At 32.9% G+C, this 17,302-nt stretch overlaps 3 protein-coding genes across 3 annotated transcripts; 2 read left to right on the top strand and 1 right to left on the bottom strand.

The window, feature by feature from the left end:
* Window positions 1–567: 567 nt before the first annotated feature.
* On the bottom strand, window positions 568–2,940 carry LOC107814817 (glucan endo-1,3-beta-glucosidase 14-like). Its single transcript, XM_016640281.2, has 3 exons — window positions 2,735–2,940; window positions 1,362–2,380; window positions 568–926 (listed from the first exon to the last, which is right to left on the bottom strand). Exons 1-3 carry the CDS (start codon window positions 2,823–2,825, stop codon window positions 837–839), a joined length of 1,200 nt encoding a protein of 399 aa, XP_016495767.2. The 5' UTR covers window positions 2,826–2,940; the 3' UTR covers window positions 568–836.
* A 3,208-nt stretch (window positions 2,941–6,148) lies between these two features.
* LOC142172630 (protein FAR1-RELATED SEQUENCE 4-like) lies at window positions 6,149–8,156 on the top strand. Its single transcript, XM_075236294.1, has 4 exons — window positions 6,149–6,618; window positions 6,867–7,611; window positions 7,695–7,716; window positions 7,927–8,156. Exons 1-4 carry the CDS (start codon window positions 6,149–6,151, stop codon window positions 8,154–8,156), a joined length of 1,467 nt encoding a protein of 488 aa, XP_075092395.1.
* Window positions 8,157–11,509: 3,353 nt separating this feature from the next.
* On the top strand, window positions 11,510–12,687 carry LOC142172629 (uncharacterized). The gene is made up of 2 exons (XM_075236293.1): window positions 11,510–12,142; window positions 12,415–12,687. The coding sequence occupies exons 1-2, from the start codon at window positions 11,510–11,512 to the stop codon at window positions 12,685–12,687; spliced, it is 906 nt and encodes a 301-aa protein (XP_075092394.1).
* Window positions 12,688–17,302: the final 4,615 nt, after the last annotated feature.

Genomic DNA, 17,302 nt, shown 5'->3' with positions numbered 1-17,302 from the left:
AACAAAAATTAATTCGAGCCCACTGAATTCACAGTGTTTCCTTAAGGAATTTAATCCCCTCCTAGTACCCAAGGTTATGGATTATTTCCTCCCAGGATAGAACGAATTACACACTGGTGCTGTCGATATAACGTCGGCGAAGTTCAATAATGTTTAAGTGATTTACGTCTCATTTTGATGTGACGGTTCTAGTTTCTAAGAGAGTATATCAACGTCCAATGTTGACGATGGTAACATTTTTAATTGCCTTTTTTTTTCATTAGAGAAAAAATATGGAATGTGGGGCTTTTAACAAATATTGCTCAAGGACCATTCTGATTGTGGAGCCCAGTAATGTGTATAATTTAATGTTCATATATTTTTGTAGTACCTTGCAATTTATTTATTTATTTGGTAATTAGTACCTTGCAATTCACATCATACTAGCTTTTATGGTACAATTTTGATTTTTTGCATGATATGCTTGATATGGAAATTCTTGTTCATTCAACTTGTTACAATGAGCAACAATCAAAATTCAATTTTCTATCATCAACATTTGAAAGAATTTGTAAAACGAAGGCTTAATTTCAAGGAAGAAAAAGCGAGTTTCAAGCGAACATATATTATGCCAAAGATATCATCATCAATACCATTAAACTATAAAAATGGCAATCGCGATATGTTATTAGCCATTAAGTGGCCAAAAAAACATATTTTGACAACCAATCATCAATCAACTGGTAATAGTGATGAACGGCAATTTGATCAATTAACTGCAAACTATTCATACAAATTGAGGGCAACAATTTCTTCCAATACTTTTAAATAACTATTTCTTGTCAAATGTTGTTAGGTCATAGTTCTGTGAACAGAAGCAGAATTGTCACACATGCCACAAGAACTAACGATTTGGAACTCCAATACTGCCCTCGTAGTACAGAGTCCTGAAAAACAAAAAATTAAATCATTATATAATGATAGAACAAAATTATAGTTAAGAACTTGTATTTTTAGGTTATAACTTTTCGTACTTATTTGATAACCAAATTAATTTATGTTTGGGTTTGGATAAGTAATTAGCAAATAAAGCAGAAAGCAAAGCAAGACACCCATATTAACATAGAGACAATAATTATTTTCCGTAACAGCCAAAGGGTATAGTGGAGTAAACTAAGATCCCTTCCCTCTTAATTAGAGGTCTCGGATTCGAATTCTGAGAATAGAGAAACTCCTATTAGGTTGCGCTTTCTTCTTTCGTGGGCCTTTTGGCGTGACTTAGGATCAGTCACGCCAGTTGTTTAGAATAGTGATGCATAAAAGAAAAAAACAATTATATTTTCAAAAGTGACAATAGATTAATCCATGTAAAGAAAACATACCTTTGAGGATGCAGAAGAAGGCACAAGTCCTTTAAATCCAATATCATAAGCAATACTTCCATCATGATTGAACAATCCAAAGTTTCTCTCAGAGGTTGGCCCAGGTTTCAAATTTTCATTAAACAATGCAAACACATAACCTTTGACCACCATTTTTGGCCTATAAAGTGTACCTTTCTTCAACATCAATCTTTTATGCAAATTAAAATTATAAGTTCTAGCATTCTTAACATTCGCACCCGCTTCATTGTCATCCCCTTTCGACGCCCAACCTGTCTCGGACACTATAACTGGCATTTTCTTGTACCCAAGTTTCTCTAATGCAACATAAGATGCATCAACCATAGCATCAAACATGTTGTCATAATGCAATTTAGTCTTTGGATCATCAATTCCAGCATTTGGTTGAAAAAGTGCATAGTTGACATTAATTGTAATAGGGTCAAATTTATAGGCCAAAAATGGATATGCATTTATGTAAAAAGGTGATCCAATTTGGTTAAAGAAATGCAATAGTGGTCCTAAATATGGCATGAGACTTTCCTTAAATGCACCAGCTGAAGGTGGATAAGTGCTGTTAAAAACTGTTTCAGAATGTGGGCTTGAAACTTCAATTAAATCTGCTAACTGCAACCTTTTAAGTGCACGGTACACATTTTTACAAGCAGGGACTAGAGCTTCTGATATTTCTATATCACCACCTAGTATCTCATTTCCAACCGCGATACCTCGGATTGAGGTATCGGGGAGGAACGGTTGAACGTTCAATTTTATCCATTCGAGAGCTAGAGCTTCGTTCATGCTCATGTCTTTGAGTAATTCATTGGGAAGACATACGTTGATTTCGATCCCTGAACCTTTAAAGGCATTCAGAACTCTGTGATCTGCGTCGTAGATTCTGATGTTCTTGATCTTGTTTGTCCTGAGAAGTTTTACGACGTCTTCGGGTGATGGGATATTGTCTGATACTCTTCCATAGTTTACCCCATATGTGCCTGTGAATGCATGTGCTATTGAAGCTGTCCAACAACAAGAAGAAAGAAATTAACTCAACAACATATGACTGTTGATGTTACCATATACAATAGCAAGTCAGAAATAATAATTATGCCTCAATCCTAAATAAGTTGGCGTCAACTATATGAAATGATCATTTGCTCTAGTTAAACTCATCTCCAACCAATATTATTCATAAAAGAATATATAATATAAAGTACTAGAAGTTATGTTGGCTCTGTCCGTTCAAATTTCAAGAGTCAAACATGTTTTCGTTAACTATCACTAATTAAAGAACTAACGTACAAGAGCCTAGCTAAAATAACAAAACTCTTAATAAAATAAAATCCATGACAAATTCAAGAGTATAAACCTACCATTAAAGAGAAGAATGAACCAAAGGAAGATGAAGGAAGAAGAGGCCATAATCTTGAACGGATTAACAATAAATGAAGAAGCACATTCCATTAGTAGAGTAGATATGCTTAAATGGCTAATATTAATTGCTCATTTGCTAGGTTTGTTGTATTAGTAGTAGTAGTCACATAGAAATGGCACCATATTTGGGCAACCAATAGTAGTATTTGGGATGCAATGCTTCCTCTTAGGGCATGACATAGCTCATACACAAAACCAAACAAAGATTCCAAACCTTAGTTTAAAGATGAAGGGCATTACCAAGGCAAGTTATGGTTTCTTTGGTATACAAACATGTTTGGTTCTTCTAAGATTTTAAGAATTTATTCCTAACTTTTGTGATCAACCTTTCCCTATACCTGGGGTGGGCTCTTTTACTATCAATATTTTTTGTTTCATTTTTTTTTAATTTGGAAAACTCGTTGCTTCTAAAAGTTTTTTTTTTTTTTTAATAAGTAGAACAAATTAGAATCCATCAAAAAAGTTGTCTTTCACAATCCGGACCATCACAATTTTTACTAGATCTTGTGGCTCACTTGATTCAAGTTTGATACAGTAGCAGGCAGGAGACGATTTTTCATTTCATTTTTTAATTGGTCGCTGTGACTGCTAGATTCTTGCACACTATGTAGGATATTTGTAGTTTATAGCTATTGAAATGTGTCATTTAATACTTGTCTTTCAACATAGAGTATCTGTATTTTCAAAAAAAAAACAAAGCTAGGTTATTTATTTCTGGACTATTTTACCGAATACTTGCTATCTTCCATCAATATAGATATCAAGTAATTTTGTTCATCAAGACTTGAGCAAATAAGAAGAATCTCCCTATTTTGAAGTGTGATCTCCCATAGTTTTAATTCTAACCTATTCATTAACGCTCGACCGCAGACTTTGGTGCGAAAATATGTAAATTTATCTTCAAATTTTTGCGCAAGAGCTTGGGGTGGCAAACCTAACGACCACAACCAACAATAATTGTGGTGGAGTGGTAAGTACTCTTTCATCCTTAACCAGAGATCTCGAGTTTGAGTCCCTGAGTATGGAATCGCTAGCGCACATTATCCCAATGAGAGACTTTTCGGCGCGAATCCTAGTGAAAAGAAGCAAAAGGACATGCCCACCGGGTGGAAAACAAAAAAACGACCTTATTGTAATAGGGCAATTACATTACCCTAAACTGGGCCCATAAATGTTGTGAATCTTTGGGCGAACGGCACAAATAACCACTAAAAGTTGTGGCTTTTATTTTAAAGCCACTGTTTTCAATGTATTTAGACTTTAGCCACTCCTTTTAAAAAACTTATACCTGACTGGACGAAAATACCCTTCTGGTATAACTTATACCTACGCTATCAACACAAGCAGCAGTTACACAAAGAGAAGAAGCGAGCAACAGCAGCAGCGGCGATCAACTGAGGACGAACTACCATTTCTCTTCCCGATTTCAAAAATTCAGCAATCTAATCTAAAAAAACAACATAGATAAACAGTAAGTTGTAATTTCATGTGTTTCTATCAATTTTTATTTCGCTATAGTTATACTTTTTTAGATCTGTATTGATTTGATTATATATTAGATAAGAATTTGATTTTTTTGAATTTCTGGATTGATAAATTTATAGACACCGCCTCCTATGATAATTCTGTATTCCGTACATAGTGTCTTCATTTTGGAAATTGAATTCAAAAAAATAAGAACACTATGTCCTTAACTTTGATTCTACTGGCTTCATTTTGCAAATTGAATAAAAAAACTTAAGGACAAAATGTCCTTCACTTTGTTGTTGTTCTTCTGTATACAAAGTCCTGTAGCTTGAGTTTCAAATTGTATGTTTTAATTTCTGGTTCAAAAGTTAAGGACTGGTAGTCCTTAAGTTTTAATTCCATGTTTAAAACTTAAGGACTGACAGTCCTTAACTTTTAATTTTAATTCCATGTTTAAATGTTAAAGGACAAACAGTGCTTAGCTTTTAATTTCTGGTTCAAAAGTTAAAGACTAGCAATCCTTAAGTTTTAATTCCATGTTTAAATGTTAAGGACTGACAGTCCTTAACTTTTAATTCCATGTTTAAATGTTAAAGGACAGACAGTCCTTAGCTTTTAATTTCTGGTTCAAAAGTTAAGGACTAGCAATCCTTAAGTTTTAATTCCATGTTTAAATGTTAAGGACTGACAGTCCTTAACTTTTAATTCCATGTTTAAATGTTAAAGGACAGACAATCCTTAGCTTTTAATTTCTGGTTCAAAAGTTAAGGACTGGCAGTCCTTAACTTTTAATTCCATGTTTAAATGTTAAGGACTGACAGTCCTTAACTTTTAATTCCATGTTTAAATGTTAAAGGACAGACAATCCTTAGCTTTTAATTTCTGGTTCAAAAGTTAAGGACTGACAGTCCTTAACTTTTAATTCCATGTTTAAATGCAGTCCTTAACTTTTAATTCCATGTTTAAATGTTAAGGACTGGCAGTTCTTAACTTTAATTACATGTTTAAATGTTAAAGGACTGGCAGTTCTTAACTTAAATACATGTTTAAATGTTAAGGACTGGCAGTCCTTAACTTTAATTACATGTTTAAATGTTAAGGACAGACAGTCCTTATCTTGGTCTTGCACTTACAGTACATCTGTTCTTAATTCTACAAGGATTGCTTTATAACGTATGTCCTTTGTTTCCCATTCTCTTGACTTGTAAGATGGAAACAATATGCATAATAGTTGCTTTTAATGGTAGATGGACTGAAGACTATAAATATCTTGATCATCAAACAAAGCTTTTCCTAGCACCTGAGTCAATTCAGTTTGAAGATTTCGTTAAACTGATTTTTGAGCTTATTGAATTGGATAGTGAAAGTTTGAAATAGTGATATGGTTTGATATCAACCTTGGAACAAGCAAAGAAATGCTTGTATCCAAAGATTTAGATCTTCACACATGTATAGAGTTGCTAAAAACTCATTCACTCTTCAAGAACTGTCGTTTCATAGTTGATATTTCGGAAAGAGTTTTTGCATTAACAAGCAATGAACATGCCAACACAAAAACTCAACATGACAATCAAGAACAATGCCAACAAATAGTTGAAGTAGATATGGTTGAAGCTCAACCATTAAATGAAGAGGTGCATCAAACATTTGATTCTATTCAAGTAGAAGGACAAAGCATTATAGAGATTGACAACGAACAAGCTTTGGGTATTTAAGTCTTAGAGAGTGCACCGGTAATCGAAGTAGTTGCTGACAAAACCTGCACTCAAATAACTAAACGAATATCAAATTTGAAACAAAAAGAATCCCCAACTACAATATTAAGAGAAAATGCTTCTTTGGATCAAATAAAAGTCGGATCAATATTTGACAAGAAGAAGAGCATAATGAATTGTTTTTCTAATGTAGCAATCAAAGGACATTTTGAATTCAAAGTTGTTAGATCAATCTCAACAAGATATTCGTTGACATGCAATGATGATAGGTGTCGTTGGTGTGTGCGTGCTTTCAGAATTAAAGACTCAACATTATTCAAGATAGTAAAGCATGACTGCTCTGTTAACACTAGGAAAGCAGATCAAAGGCATGCTACTTCAAAGTTGATTAGTGGTTACATTATCGATAATCTTCGGGACCCAAGATTTGAAGTTACACCAGCTTTTGTCATGGCAGAGATGCAAAAATTGCATGGACTAGACATTGGATATCACAAGGCGTGGCGTGCTATTCAACATGCTTCCGCTTTAATAAGAGGAAGTCCCGAAGAAAATTATGAATTATTGTGTTCATACTTGTATATGATGACAAGTAAAAACCCGGGAACTTATACTAACATAAAGATAGACGACAACAACAGGTAAACAATTTAGGACATGCTGTCTTTAGCCTTGTTAACTTTTGAGTTATAACCAGAAGTTGAGGACTGCCTATCCTTAAGTTTTGAACTTGTAATTAAAAGTTAAGGACTTCCAGTCCTTATGTTTTGAACTTTGAAATAAAAGTTAAGGACAACATGTCCTTAACTTTATAACTTGTAAATGTAAGTTAAGGACTGACTGTCCTAAACTTCGGGTATTTTAACCTTGTTTTATATTGTATTTTCAGGTTTCTTTATATGTTTTATGCATATGGATCATCGATAGCTGGTTGGAATCATTGTAGACCAGTGATTGCTATTGATGCGACTTTTTTGAAGTTAAAATATCGTGGTGTTTTAATGATTTCAGTTTCAAAAGATGCAAATAACCAAATTTTCCCATTAGCCTTTGGAATAGCAGAATCTGAAAACAACAATTCCTATGAGTGGTACTTTAGTCAGCTTCGCAATGCAATTGGGAGCCGTGAGAATTTGATTTTTTTATCAGACAGGCATCAAGCTATTGCAAATGGAATTGTAAAGGTATATCCTGAAAGCCATCATGGGATTTGCATCTATCATTTGGAGCAGAACCTAAAGCGAAGAAAGGTGAAAAGTGAGGTCATAAAACTTTTCCAAAGTGCTGCAAGAGTATACAAGCGTAAAGAATTTGACATATACATGTCAGATATTGCAAATGTAGATAAGAAAACTTATGACTACTTGATGGAAGAACCACCGGAAAGATGGGCACGTTCTTGTAGTCCACAACGAAGATATGACATGCTCACAACAAACATAGTTGAGTCGATGAATTCAGTCCTATTAGAAGCAATGGAGCTGCCTATACTAAGAATGATGGATTTCATTCAAGTGAAGCTACAACATTGGTTTTATGAAAGAAGAAATAAAGCAGAAGGAACATTTTATGATGTTTCATGTTGGGTAGAGGAGGAATTGAAGAACAGAATAGATTTAGCATTTACTTTGAACGTAAGTATTATGTTTTATGTTTATAGTATGATTTTGACATTTTTTAACATAATGTACTCACTTATAATTTTTCAACATTGAAGGTCTTCCCTGTTGATTCATGGCGTTCTAGAGTTGAAGAAGAAGGAATAACTTTCTTGGTGGACTTAAACAAAAGAACATGTGATTGTTTTAAATTTCAACTTGATGAATTACCATGCATACATGCAATTGCGGCTATCGAAAAGAGAAACATCAAGAAGTCTGACTTTTGTTCGCACTGGTACTTAAAAGAATCTTGGCTGAAAACATATGAAAGACAAATACATCCTGTAGGACATACTGATTCATGGATTGTACCAGAGAGTGTTAAGTCACAAATTGTTAAACCTCCAGATTTCAAAGTGCCACCAGGTAGAAGGCAAAAGAAAAGGCATATTCCTGCTACCGAGCCATCAAAAATAACATTCAAATGTGGTCGTTGCAGAAGAATTGGTCATAATAGAACAGCTTGTATATATTCTCCGGCACTCCATCCATTTTCAAGAAAGCATAGAGAAGAGTAGAAATATACACTTATGTTTATCGACTCTTTTACGTTTTTGCTATAGATTGTATTCATTATTATTTTAATTTGAGCGGATGCCTAGATTTTCAATATTTATATCTTGTTACGTTCTTTTAATTTCTTTTGAGTTCAACAATTAAAAGTTATTAACAGGAGTCAGTAAGTTCAACTTGCAATTTTGAAAATGTAATGACTGCCTGTCCTTAACATTGAATTTCAAGTTCAAAAGTTAAGGACATGAGGTCCTTAAGTTATAGTCTCATGTTAAAAACTTAAGGACTGTCTGTCCTTAACTTTGAATTTTAAGTTTAAATGTTAAGGACATGAGGTCCTTAAGTTATAGTCCCATATTAAAAACGTAATGACTGTCTGTCCTTAACTTTGAATTTCAAGTTCAAAAGTTAAGGACATGAGGTCCTTAAGTTATAGTCCCATGTTAAAAACTTAAGGACTGTCTATCCTTAACTTTGAATTTCAAGTTCAAAAGTTAAGGATATGAGGTCCTTAAGTTATAGTCCCATGTTAAAAACTTGAGGACTGTTTGTCCTTAACTTTAAAGTTTAAGTTCAAACGTTAAGGACATGAGGTCCTTAAGTTATAGTCCCATGTTAAAAACTTGAGGACTGTCTGTCCTTAACTTTGAATTTTAAGTTCAAACGTTAAGGACATAGGTCCTTAAGTTATAGTCCCATGTTAAAAACTTGAGGACTGTTTGTCATTAACTACAGGAGTCCTTAAGTTTGAAATACAAGTTAAAAACTTGAGGACTGTTTGTCCTTAACTTTAAATTTTAAGTTCAAACGTTAAGGACATGAGGTCCTTAAGTTATAGTCCCATGTTAAAAACTTGAGGACTGTCTGTCCTTAACTTTGAATTTTAAGTTCAAACGTTAAGGACATAGGTCCTTAAGTTATAGTCCCATGTTAAAAACTTGAGGACTGTTTGTCATTAACTACAGGAGTCCTTAAGTTTGAAATACAAGTTAAAAACTTAAGGACATGAGGTCCTTAAGTTATAGTCCCATGTTCAAAACTTAAGGACTGTCGGTCCTTAACTTTGAATTTCAAGTTCAAAAGTTAAGGACATTTGGTCATTAACTTTGAATTTGAAGTTCACTTACACTTAGTCATGAACAAATATTAACAAACTCAATGGACAAATCAAAAGTTGAGAGAAACAACGAAATAAATAACAAAATGCCTTGACATAACTTTTGAAGTTGTAATTTTGCATAGCTGTTACAAAAAATTACGCTATGCCAACAAAACAAAATATAAGTGCTTTTTCACAAATTTACAGAATATTTCAGAACTATCCTAAACTGGCATAATTCAGATGTCACCTTTACAACAATTTTATACAAAATTAACACCACAATTTCTTTACAACTCCTTTGGACAGAATGTTTCATTTTCACTCCCATAATCATCACCAACATTTTCTGGTGGAGTATCATAACCAGAATTTCTTTTCCATTCACCATGTGCCCAAAGATTTGCAGCAAGTTCTTTTCGAAAGTCTTTTATGTCTTCGGGTTGGAATTGCTGCACGTCCTTTCCAATCATCAGCAACTCGGCAAATTTGATCAGGAATGCACCACAATCAGTCCTAAGAGAAATGTAAGATATGCAGTGAATTAAACAATAAATCTTAAGTACATATAAATAATATAACAAATAATAACACGTACGATCCAGTTTGGTGTGGTGATCTTTGCCACTGTATATCAAATTTGTTGAAGACATTCCCAAAAGACTTGTGATTTTTGTCAAACTGTGAGAACTTTAGCAAATGGGGGATCATGCGTGCATACATTTGCATGTAGTTCATTCCTGCTTCATATGGCTCACTGTATATGGAATCATATACATCAATCTTTTTTTGATTCAAGTCCAATACTCCCAACAAAAAGTGTGTCACAGCTTCATCATCTTCTGAAGGAAGCCGACATGGAAAAAAGATTTTGTCAACCTCAGTCCATGCAATTCCACATCTACGGCTGTCCCCCCACACATATGGTGTCAGAAATAACTGATTATCACCAGCACACCAAAACTCATCACTAGCATCTTCACTGAAATCTTTATACACAAGTGCCATATAATTATCAAAAAGAACATCAGTAGTTGTGCATCGAAAAGGATGATCACGAGGGTGGTAGCATTCCTTCTTTCTCAGATAATAGAGAGCAATGTCAATATGCTTCATAAAAAAGGCAAAAAATAAAACAAATCAATAACAAATCAGTCATAAAATAATGAAAAAATGATAAATTAATAATAGAAAAAATAAATGCCTTGTGAATTATCTAACCTTATCATCAAGAACAAATTTGCTATCTGAAAGCTCAAGGAAAAATATTTTGCTACTGATTTTTTGATGATACAATTTGTATGGTTTTTTCCTCAAACTATTATCATCAGCATATAAATCAATTTGTCCCCTGAAAATTTTGAAAATGTCAAGTTAGAATTTTGAAAACTTTAATCTATAACTTAAGGACCAAGTGTCCTTAGCTTTTGAATTTGATACTCAAACTTTAGGACTGCATGTCCTTAGCTTATGAATTTTGAATTCAAACTTAAGGACAAGAAGTCCTTAAGTTTTAAACTTGAATCTATAAGTTAAGAACAGTTAGTCCTAAAATTAGTCTTACAATCACAGAAGTTAAGGATGTAGTGAAACACATTAAGAGACTTACTCTTTTTTGCGACCTCTCCTTTTCTCCTTGCCCAACCACATAATGAATTTCTTCACTAATTTTTCATCTTCTTTGGCATAATGAAAAATACACCTACGAGTATAGGTTGATTTTATCCAACCTGAACTCTTCAGAGTATTTTGATTGTCTGCCTTGGAACTTACTGCTTTTCCTTCCTTATCAAAAGGAGATTTCAACTGCCAGCTTAACTTCTTGTTCCTTTTACCTCGACCAAGTTCTTCTTCAACATTTCCTTCACCCTCCATAGTCAAAGTCGCATCAATGTCCATTAGCTTACTTGGAGGAGTAGGAGTAAGAAGAGAAAATGATGGACCATCATAACCAATACTGTCTCTCTTTCTTTTCCTTGTATATTGGTTAAGATTGTCATCATTGGTGTCCTCTTTGTTTTCCTCTGCTGGCGACACTATATATATATACGTATTCATATTAGTTTTCTGCAACAGGTCAAATGAAGAGACAAAATTTCAATTGTACATATAATAATTAGGGCACAATCAGTACCTGTCTTCTCCACAGTACCTTCTTATGTTTTTTCAAGAGACAACTCAGCTAAAATATTGAATCATTGTAGACCAGTGATTGCTATTGATGCGACTTTTTTGAAGTCAAAATATCGTGGTGTTTTAATGATTTCAGTTTCAAAAGATGCAAATAACCAAATTTTCCCATTAGCCTTTGGAATAGCAAAATCTGAAAACAACAATTCCTATGAGTGGTACTTTAGTCAGCTTCGCAATGCAATTGGGAGCCGTGAGAATTTGATTTTTTTATCAGACAGGCATCAAGCTATTGCAAATGGAATTGTAAAGGTATATCCTGAAAGCCATCATGGGATTTGCATCTATCATTTGGAGCAGAACCTAAAGCGAAGAAAGGTGAAAAGTGAGGTCATAAAATTTTTCCAAAGTGCTGCAGGAGTATACAAGCGTAAAGGATTTGACATATACATGTCAGATATTGCAAATGTAGATAAGAAAACTTATGACTACTTGATGGAAGAACCACCGGAAAGATGGGCACGTTCTTGTAGTCCACAACGAAGATATGACATGCTCACAACAAACATAGTTGAGTCGATGAATTCAGTCCTATTAGAAGCAATGGAGCTGCCTATACTAAGAATGATGGATTTCATTCAAGTGAAGCTACAACATTGGTTTTATGAAAGAAGAAATAAAGCAGAAGGAACATTTTATGATGTTTCATGTTGGGTAGAGGAGGAATTGAAGAACAGAATAAATTTAGCATTTACTTTGAACGTAAGTATTATGTTTTATGTTTATAGTATGATTTTGACATTTTTTAACATAATGTACTCACTTATAATTTTTCAACATTGAAGGTCTTCCCTGTTGATTCATGGCGTTCTAGAGTTGAAGAAGAAGGAATAACTTTCTTGGTGGACTTAAACAAAAGAACATGTGATTGTTTTAAATTTCAACTTGATGAATTACCATGCATACATGCAATTGCGGCTATCGAAAAGAGAAACATCAAGAAGTCTGACTTTTGTTCGCACTGGTACTTAAAGGAATCTTGGCTGAAAACATATGAAAGACAAATACATCCTGTAGGACATACTGATTCATGGATTGTACCAGAGAGTGTTAAGTCACAAATTGTTAAACCTCCAGATTTCAAAGTGCCACCAGGTAGAAGGCAAAAGAAAAGGCATATTCCTGCTACCGAGCCATCAAAAATAACATTCAAATGTGGTCGTTGCAGAAGAATTGGTCATAATAGAACAGCTTGTATATATTCTCCGGCACTCCATCCATTTTCAAGAAAGCATAGAGAAGAGTAGAAATATACACTTATGTTTATCGACTCTTTTACGTTTTTGCTATAGATTGTATTCATTATTATTCTAATTTGAGCGGATGCCTAGATTTTCAATATTTATATCTTGTTACGTTCTTTTAATTTCTTTTGAGTTCAACAATTAAAAGTTATTAACAGGAGTCAGTAAGTTCAACTTGCAATTTTGAAAATGTAATGACTGCCTGTCCTTAACTTTGAATTTCAAGTTCAAAAGTTAAGGACATGAGGTCCTTAAGTTATAGTCTCATGTTAAAAACTTAAGGACTATCTGTCCTTAACTTTGAATTTTAAGTTCAAACGTTAAGGACATGAGGTCCTTAAGTTATAGTCCCATATTAAAAACGTAATGACTGTCTGTCCTTAACTTTGAATTTCAAGTTCAAAAGTTAAGGACATGAGTGTAAGCACGTGATTTTTGCCCTATATGAGAATTACTCCCCAAAAAATTCAAAAAATAAAATAATTTTTCTTGGTGTGCAATTTTTGTGATATTTTGTGTAACTATTTGTATGTTTGTCTATACATGTTTATTTGTTAAATTAATAAAAAAATACAAAAATAGGCATCTTTTGCATTTTTAGCATTTAATGTCCAAATGAACAATTTTATGCTTAATTATTACTTAATTGTGCGTTAATTGTTATTGGAAGTTAATTTGCGCTTTTATAACTTAATTTAGTTTTTAATAATAATTTAAGTACTTTTATAATTTAGTTTTAGAAAAATAAAAGAAGAAAAGAGAACAAAAATACAAAGAAAAATCGGATTGGGCCACTTCTTCAATTTCAAACCACAGGCCCAAATAATTGCCCAACTTTCCCCATGACCCGGTCCGTTTCAAACCGGGTCGACCCGGTCCGCTCCATTAACCCAACACCCCATCTTCATTTTTGTCCAACACAAAACAAAACCAAAAAAATAAAAAATAAAAGGTGAATTATCACTATTAATAGTTTTATTTTTTGTTTTTTTTATATATAAAAAAAATCCGAAAATATTTTATTTTATTTTTTTTATTTTTATTTTTTATTTTTAAAAAAAACATATATAATAATTTTGGGAATGATTTTTTTTTTAAAAAAGTAAAAGAATGTAGAAAATTTAAAAAAAAAATAAAAAGTTTTTAAAAAAAAATTTAAAAGTAAAAGAAGGTTGGAATTAAAAAATAAATATAAAGGTATCTGAAAATTTAAAAAAATTTAAAGTAATTGAAAGTAGCATTTTTAAAAGAAAAAGAAAAGATAGTGGTTTGTTTTTTAAAGAAAAGTTAAATAAAGTGAGATTCTCTTTTAAAAAAAAATAAAAAGTGGGATTTTAAATAAGATAAAGTAATTAAAGTTGGAATTTTAAAAATAAAAGTAAATAAAGGTGGGATTTCTTTTTCTAAAAAAATAAAAGCAATTTGTAAGTGGGATTTCTTTTAATTAAAAAAATAATAAAATAATAAAAAAATAAATCTGAAAATTTCGAAAATTTTGCTATAAATAGAAGAGAAAATTTAGGAAGAAGGGTGGAAAAAAAGAGGAAAAACTAGATAGAGAGAAGAAAAAAAGAGGGGGCGGAGTGAGAAGTATACACCCGATATACATTCTGGATACACTGAATATACAGGGACAGAATTCATTTTGGAGAGTTTTGAAGTTGAAAAGAATAGTTACTGTTTCATTGCCTCGCTTAAGATCTGAAATAGTCAGAACCTTCCTGCCTTTTACTTCTTCTCTATACTTGGAGTCGTTTATAGTCTCCTGGGTTTACTACTATTCCTACTGTTACTGGTCTATTCCTGTGTTGCTGGACTGTCGTTGTTGTGCTACATTGTTACTACTGTTGCTGCTTCTCAGCTTCATCTTCTCTTGTTTTCCAATACCAGGTACATGTCTTTTAAATTTTAAGTTGGAAAGAGATTCAACATGACTCATCAATGAAGTTTGAATTGAAATTCTGTTTTCTATTTGTCCAAGTTCATCAATTTAAATTTCATTTTTGTTTTATGTTAGTTAATTAGTAGTGAATTCAATTTGATAGCTATGAGCTAATTGTCTTACTTTGAAAGTTCGTATAAAGATTTGTAATAATATTAGCTCATTATCTCATTAGTTTAATCATATTAAATTGTCAAAGTAGGGAATATGGCATGAATGTTGGTCATTATTTAATTTTGTTGTTAGTTAAGTAAGAAGTGATGTAGAAGTGCCAAGAAAATTACAGTAGTGATATTTATTGTTAAATAAGGTTAAGATGGTGTTGTTGGTATATTTTTATAAGATAATAGATGTGTGTATAAACGTTGGCGAAAGGTGATATGATGTAGCTTGTTACAATGTTAAAATGTTATGAATGTTTACGATATACAGTTAAGTTGCATGTAAGGTAATTTTATTGAATTAACTTGTATAATAATTCCTTTCTTATAAACTCGATACCTATCTACCTTCATAAGACAAATTGATCAAATAATTAGGCTTATTAGATTAAAAGCGAGTATATGAGAATGAAACGAGATGTATAAGTACCAATTGCAACACTTGATATCAATGGTAATTAGAAATAGAATTTGCATTAAGTAAATCATGAAAAAAATTTTTTGGAAAATATTTCCTTCCTTTATGAATCATTCATTTTCAGTTTTATATGCAATTTATTCTTTGATATATATATATGTCATATTTGTTTTTTGTTAAATAATATTAATCATATTTTTATTCTGTCCTTTGAAATTGAATAGTTGGAATGAATATAACTTATATTCGGAAAATATAATCAACGGTCAACATTTAATAAATTGTAAATTCTTTTCAAAGAATTTAAGGGCACCTTAAATGGGAATTTATCATGATTTTCACATAAAAATGTATAGATATAATAAACAATTTGTGGAAAATCCCTAATATCATTACGAATATTTTGCACAATTAGGGATACGTTCGCGTACCCTGATTATATTTTTAAAAGCAAAAATTCGGATTATGCGTACGCGCAATTTCGAACGAATATTTAATAAAAGGATTTTTCCAAAAGGCGTTAAATCAATTTCATAAAAACCCGAGATGTACGGTTCATTATTCAAGAAAAACAAATATTCTTGATCCAACACAATTTCGAAAAATGATTGCTTAATAAATATATTATAAAAAGTTATTGTGTACACGTACGCGTGACACAAGTCCGCAATTTTTTTTAACACGAATATACGTACGCGTAATTCGATTCAAAGAAGGGTCATCAATAAGCGGTAGTAAAAACATGTAACATCAATGTATTTAATAAAATCAAGGTAATTAAGCCAATAATAAAAACAGTTAAGCGACCGTGCTAGAACCACGGAATCCGGAAATGCCTAACACCTTCTTCCGGATTAACAGAATTCCTTACTCAGGATTTCTGGTTCGCAGAATAATAAACAGAGTCATATTCTCCTCGATTCAGGGATTATAATTGGTGACTTGGGACGCCTTAAAATTTCCAGGTGGCGACTCTAAAACAAATAAACAAATCCTGTTTCGACTGTCCTTCAATTGGAGAAAACTCCCCACGCGCCCTGCGGGCGCGGCGAAAAGGAGGTGCGACAGCTCTGGCGACTCTGCTGGGGAACGAACCCAGAACCATTGGTTCAGGGTTTAAAGAATTCGAGCTTAAAATATCTGTTTTTATTGGCTTTACTTACTATATAATTTTCAACTGTTTATATGCTAATATGCTAAATTTTTTTTACCGCTTTAATATTATTTGAATTGTGAATATATACAACTGCTACGAAACCCCTTCTTTCTGAGTCTTCTGAATTTATGGTGTACACGTGCGCGTGACCCACCTTTCTGTTAAAGTCATACCAAATAAGACGGAGTTGGGACAAGTAACTAGGCCGGGCAGACTTTCGTGCTCCCGGTACGTTACCCCACTTCGGCTCAAACTGTCCGTTTGGGTAAGCCAGGTTTAGAACAATCAACCTAAGGTTTTACACTTAGAATAACTCAGCCATGTACCGGATCCCTAGTAGGAACGAATATTTGCATCATATGCATTTGGCCTTGGAGACTCAACACAGGGGTTGGGTCTGTCTAGGACAGGTGAACCCAAAATTAAAAGACCATCATGATGCATCCTACTTGTTATTTGTGCATTTATTCGCCTCAAACATGCTTGTTGACCAGCTTAAATAAAAGCTTGGTAAGAAGAAAGGAATAAAATGGGTTGCTTTAAAAATTTCGAAAAAATATAGTTTTGAAATAAAGATATTTAATAAATAAAAGAAAAAATTTCGAAAATGATTTTTAGTATAAATTTTTCCAAAATAAATTTTGACTTTATTAAAATTAAATTTCAGATACAAAATGAGCACTACACAAAGCCCCTCATCCACAAGTACGGAGGAATTTCTATGTCAGCTTCAAATGTGGTGGTATGATTTAGGCGAAGACGGTCAAAGATGGGTCGTCAAACATTTGGGAAATCTCACGGACATTATGAAAGTTGAGCCTAGGGATGATCTGATTAAGGCATTAGTAACTTTCTGGGATCCTGTTCACAATGTTTTTCGTTTCTCTGACTTCGAGCTTACTCCTACATTAGAGGAGATAGCTGGCTATGTTGGTTTTGAC

Source organism: Nicotiana tabacum, chromosome 18 (assembly GCF_000715075.1).
Source record: "Nicotiana tabacum cultivar K326 chromosome 18, ASM71507v2, whole genome shotgun sequence".
In the NCBI taxonomy this organism is placed as follows: domain Eukaryota; kingdom Viridiplantae; phylum Streptophyta; class Magnoliopsida; order Solanales; family Solanaceae; genus Nicotiana; species Nicotiana tabacum.
Note: the sequence above shows the minus strand (reverse complement) of the source record. Positions and strands in the feature narration are given on the sequence as shown.

Coding starts and splice junctions, on each gene's coding strand:
- LOC142172630 (XM_075236294.1), top strand. CDS start 6,149: ATGAATTGTTTTTCTAATGTAGCAATCAAAGGACATTTTGAATTCAAA. Junction 6,619..6,866: donor AAGATAGACGACAACAACAG/GTAAACAATTTA, acceptor TTGTATTTTCAG/GTTTCTTTATATGTTTTATG. Junction 7,717..7,926: donor CTTCCCTGTTGATTCATGGC/GTTCTAGAGTTG, acceptor TACATCCTGTAG/GACATACTGATTCATGGATT.
- LOC107814817 (XM_016640281.2), bottom strand. CDS start 2,825: ATGGAATGTGCTTCTTCATTTATTGTTAATCCGTTCAAGATTATGGCC. Junction 2,381..2,734: donor GTTCATTCTTCTCTTTAATG/GTAGGTTTATAC, acceptor GTTGTTGGACAG/CTTCAATAGCACATGCATTC. Junction 927..1,361: donor CTTCTTCTGCATCCTCAAAG/GTATGTTTTCTT, acceptor TTTGTTTTTCAG/GACTCTGTACTACGAGGGCA.
- LOC142172629 (XM_075236293.1), top strand. CDS start 11,510: ATGATTTCAGTTTCAAAAGATGCAAATAACCAAATTTTCCCATTAGCC. Junction 12,143..12,414: donor ATTTAGCATTTACTTTGAAC/GTAAGTATTATG, acceptor TGGTACTTAAAG/GAATCTTGGCTGAAAACATA.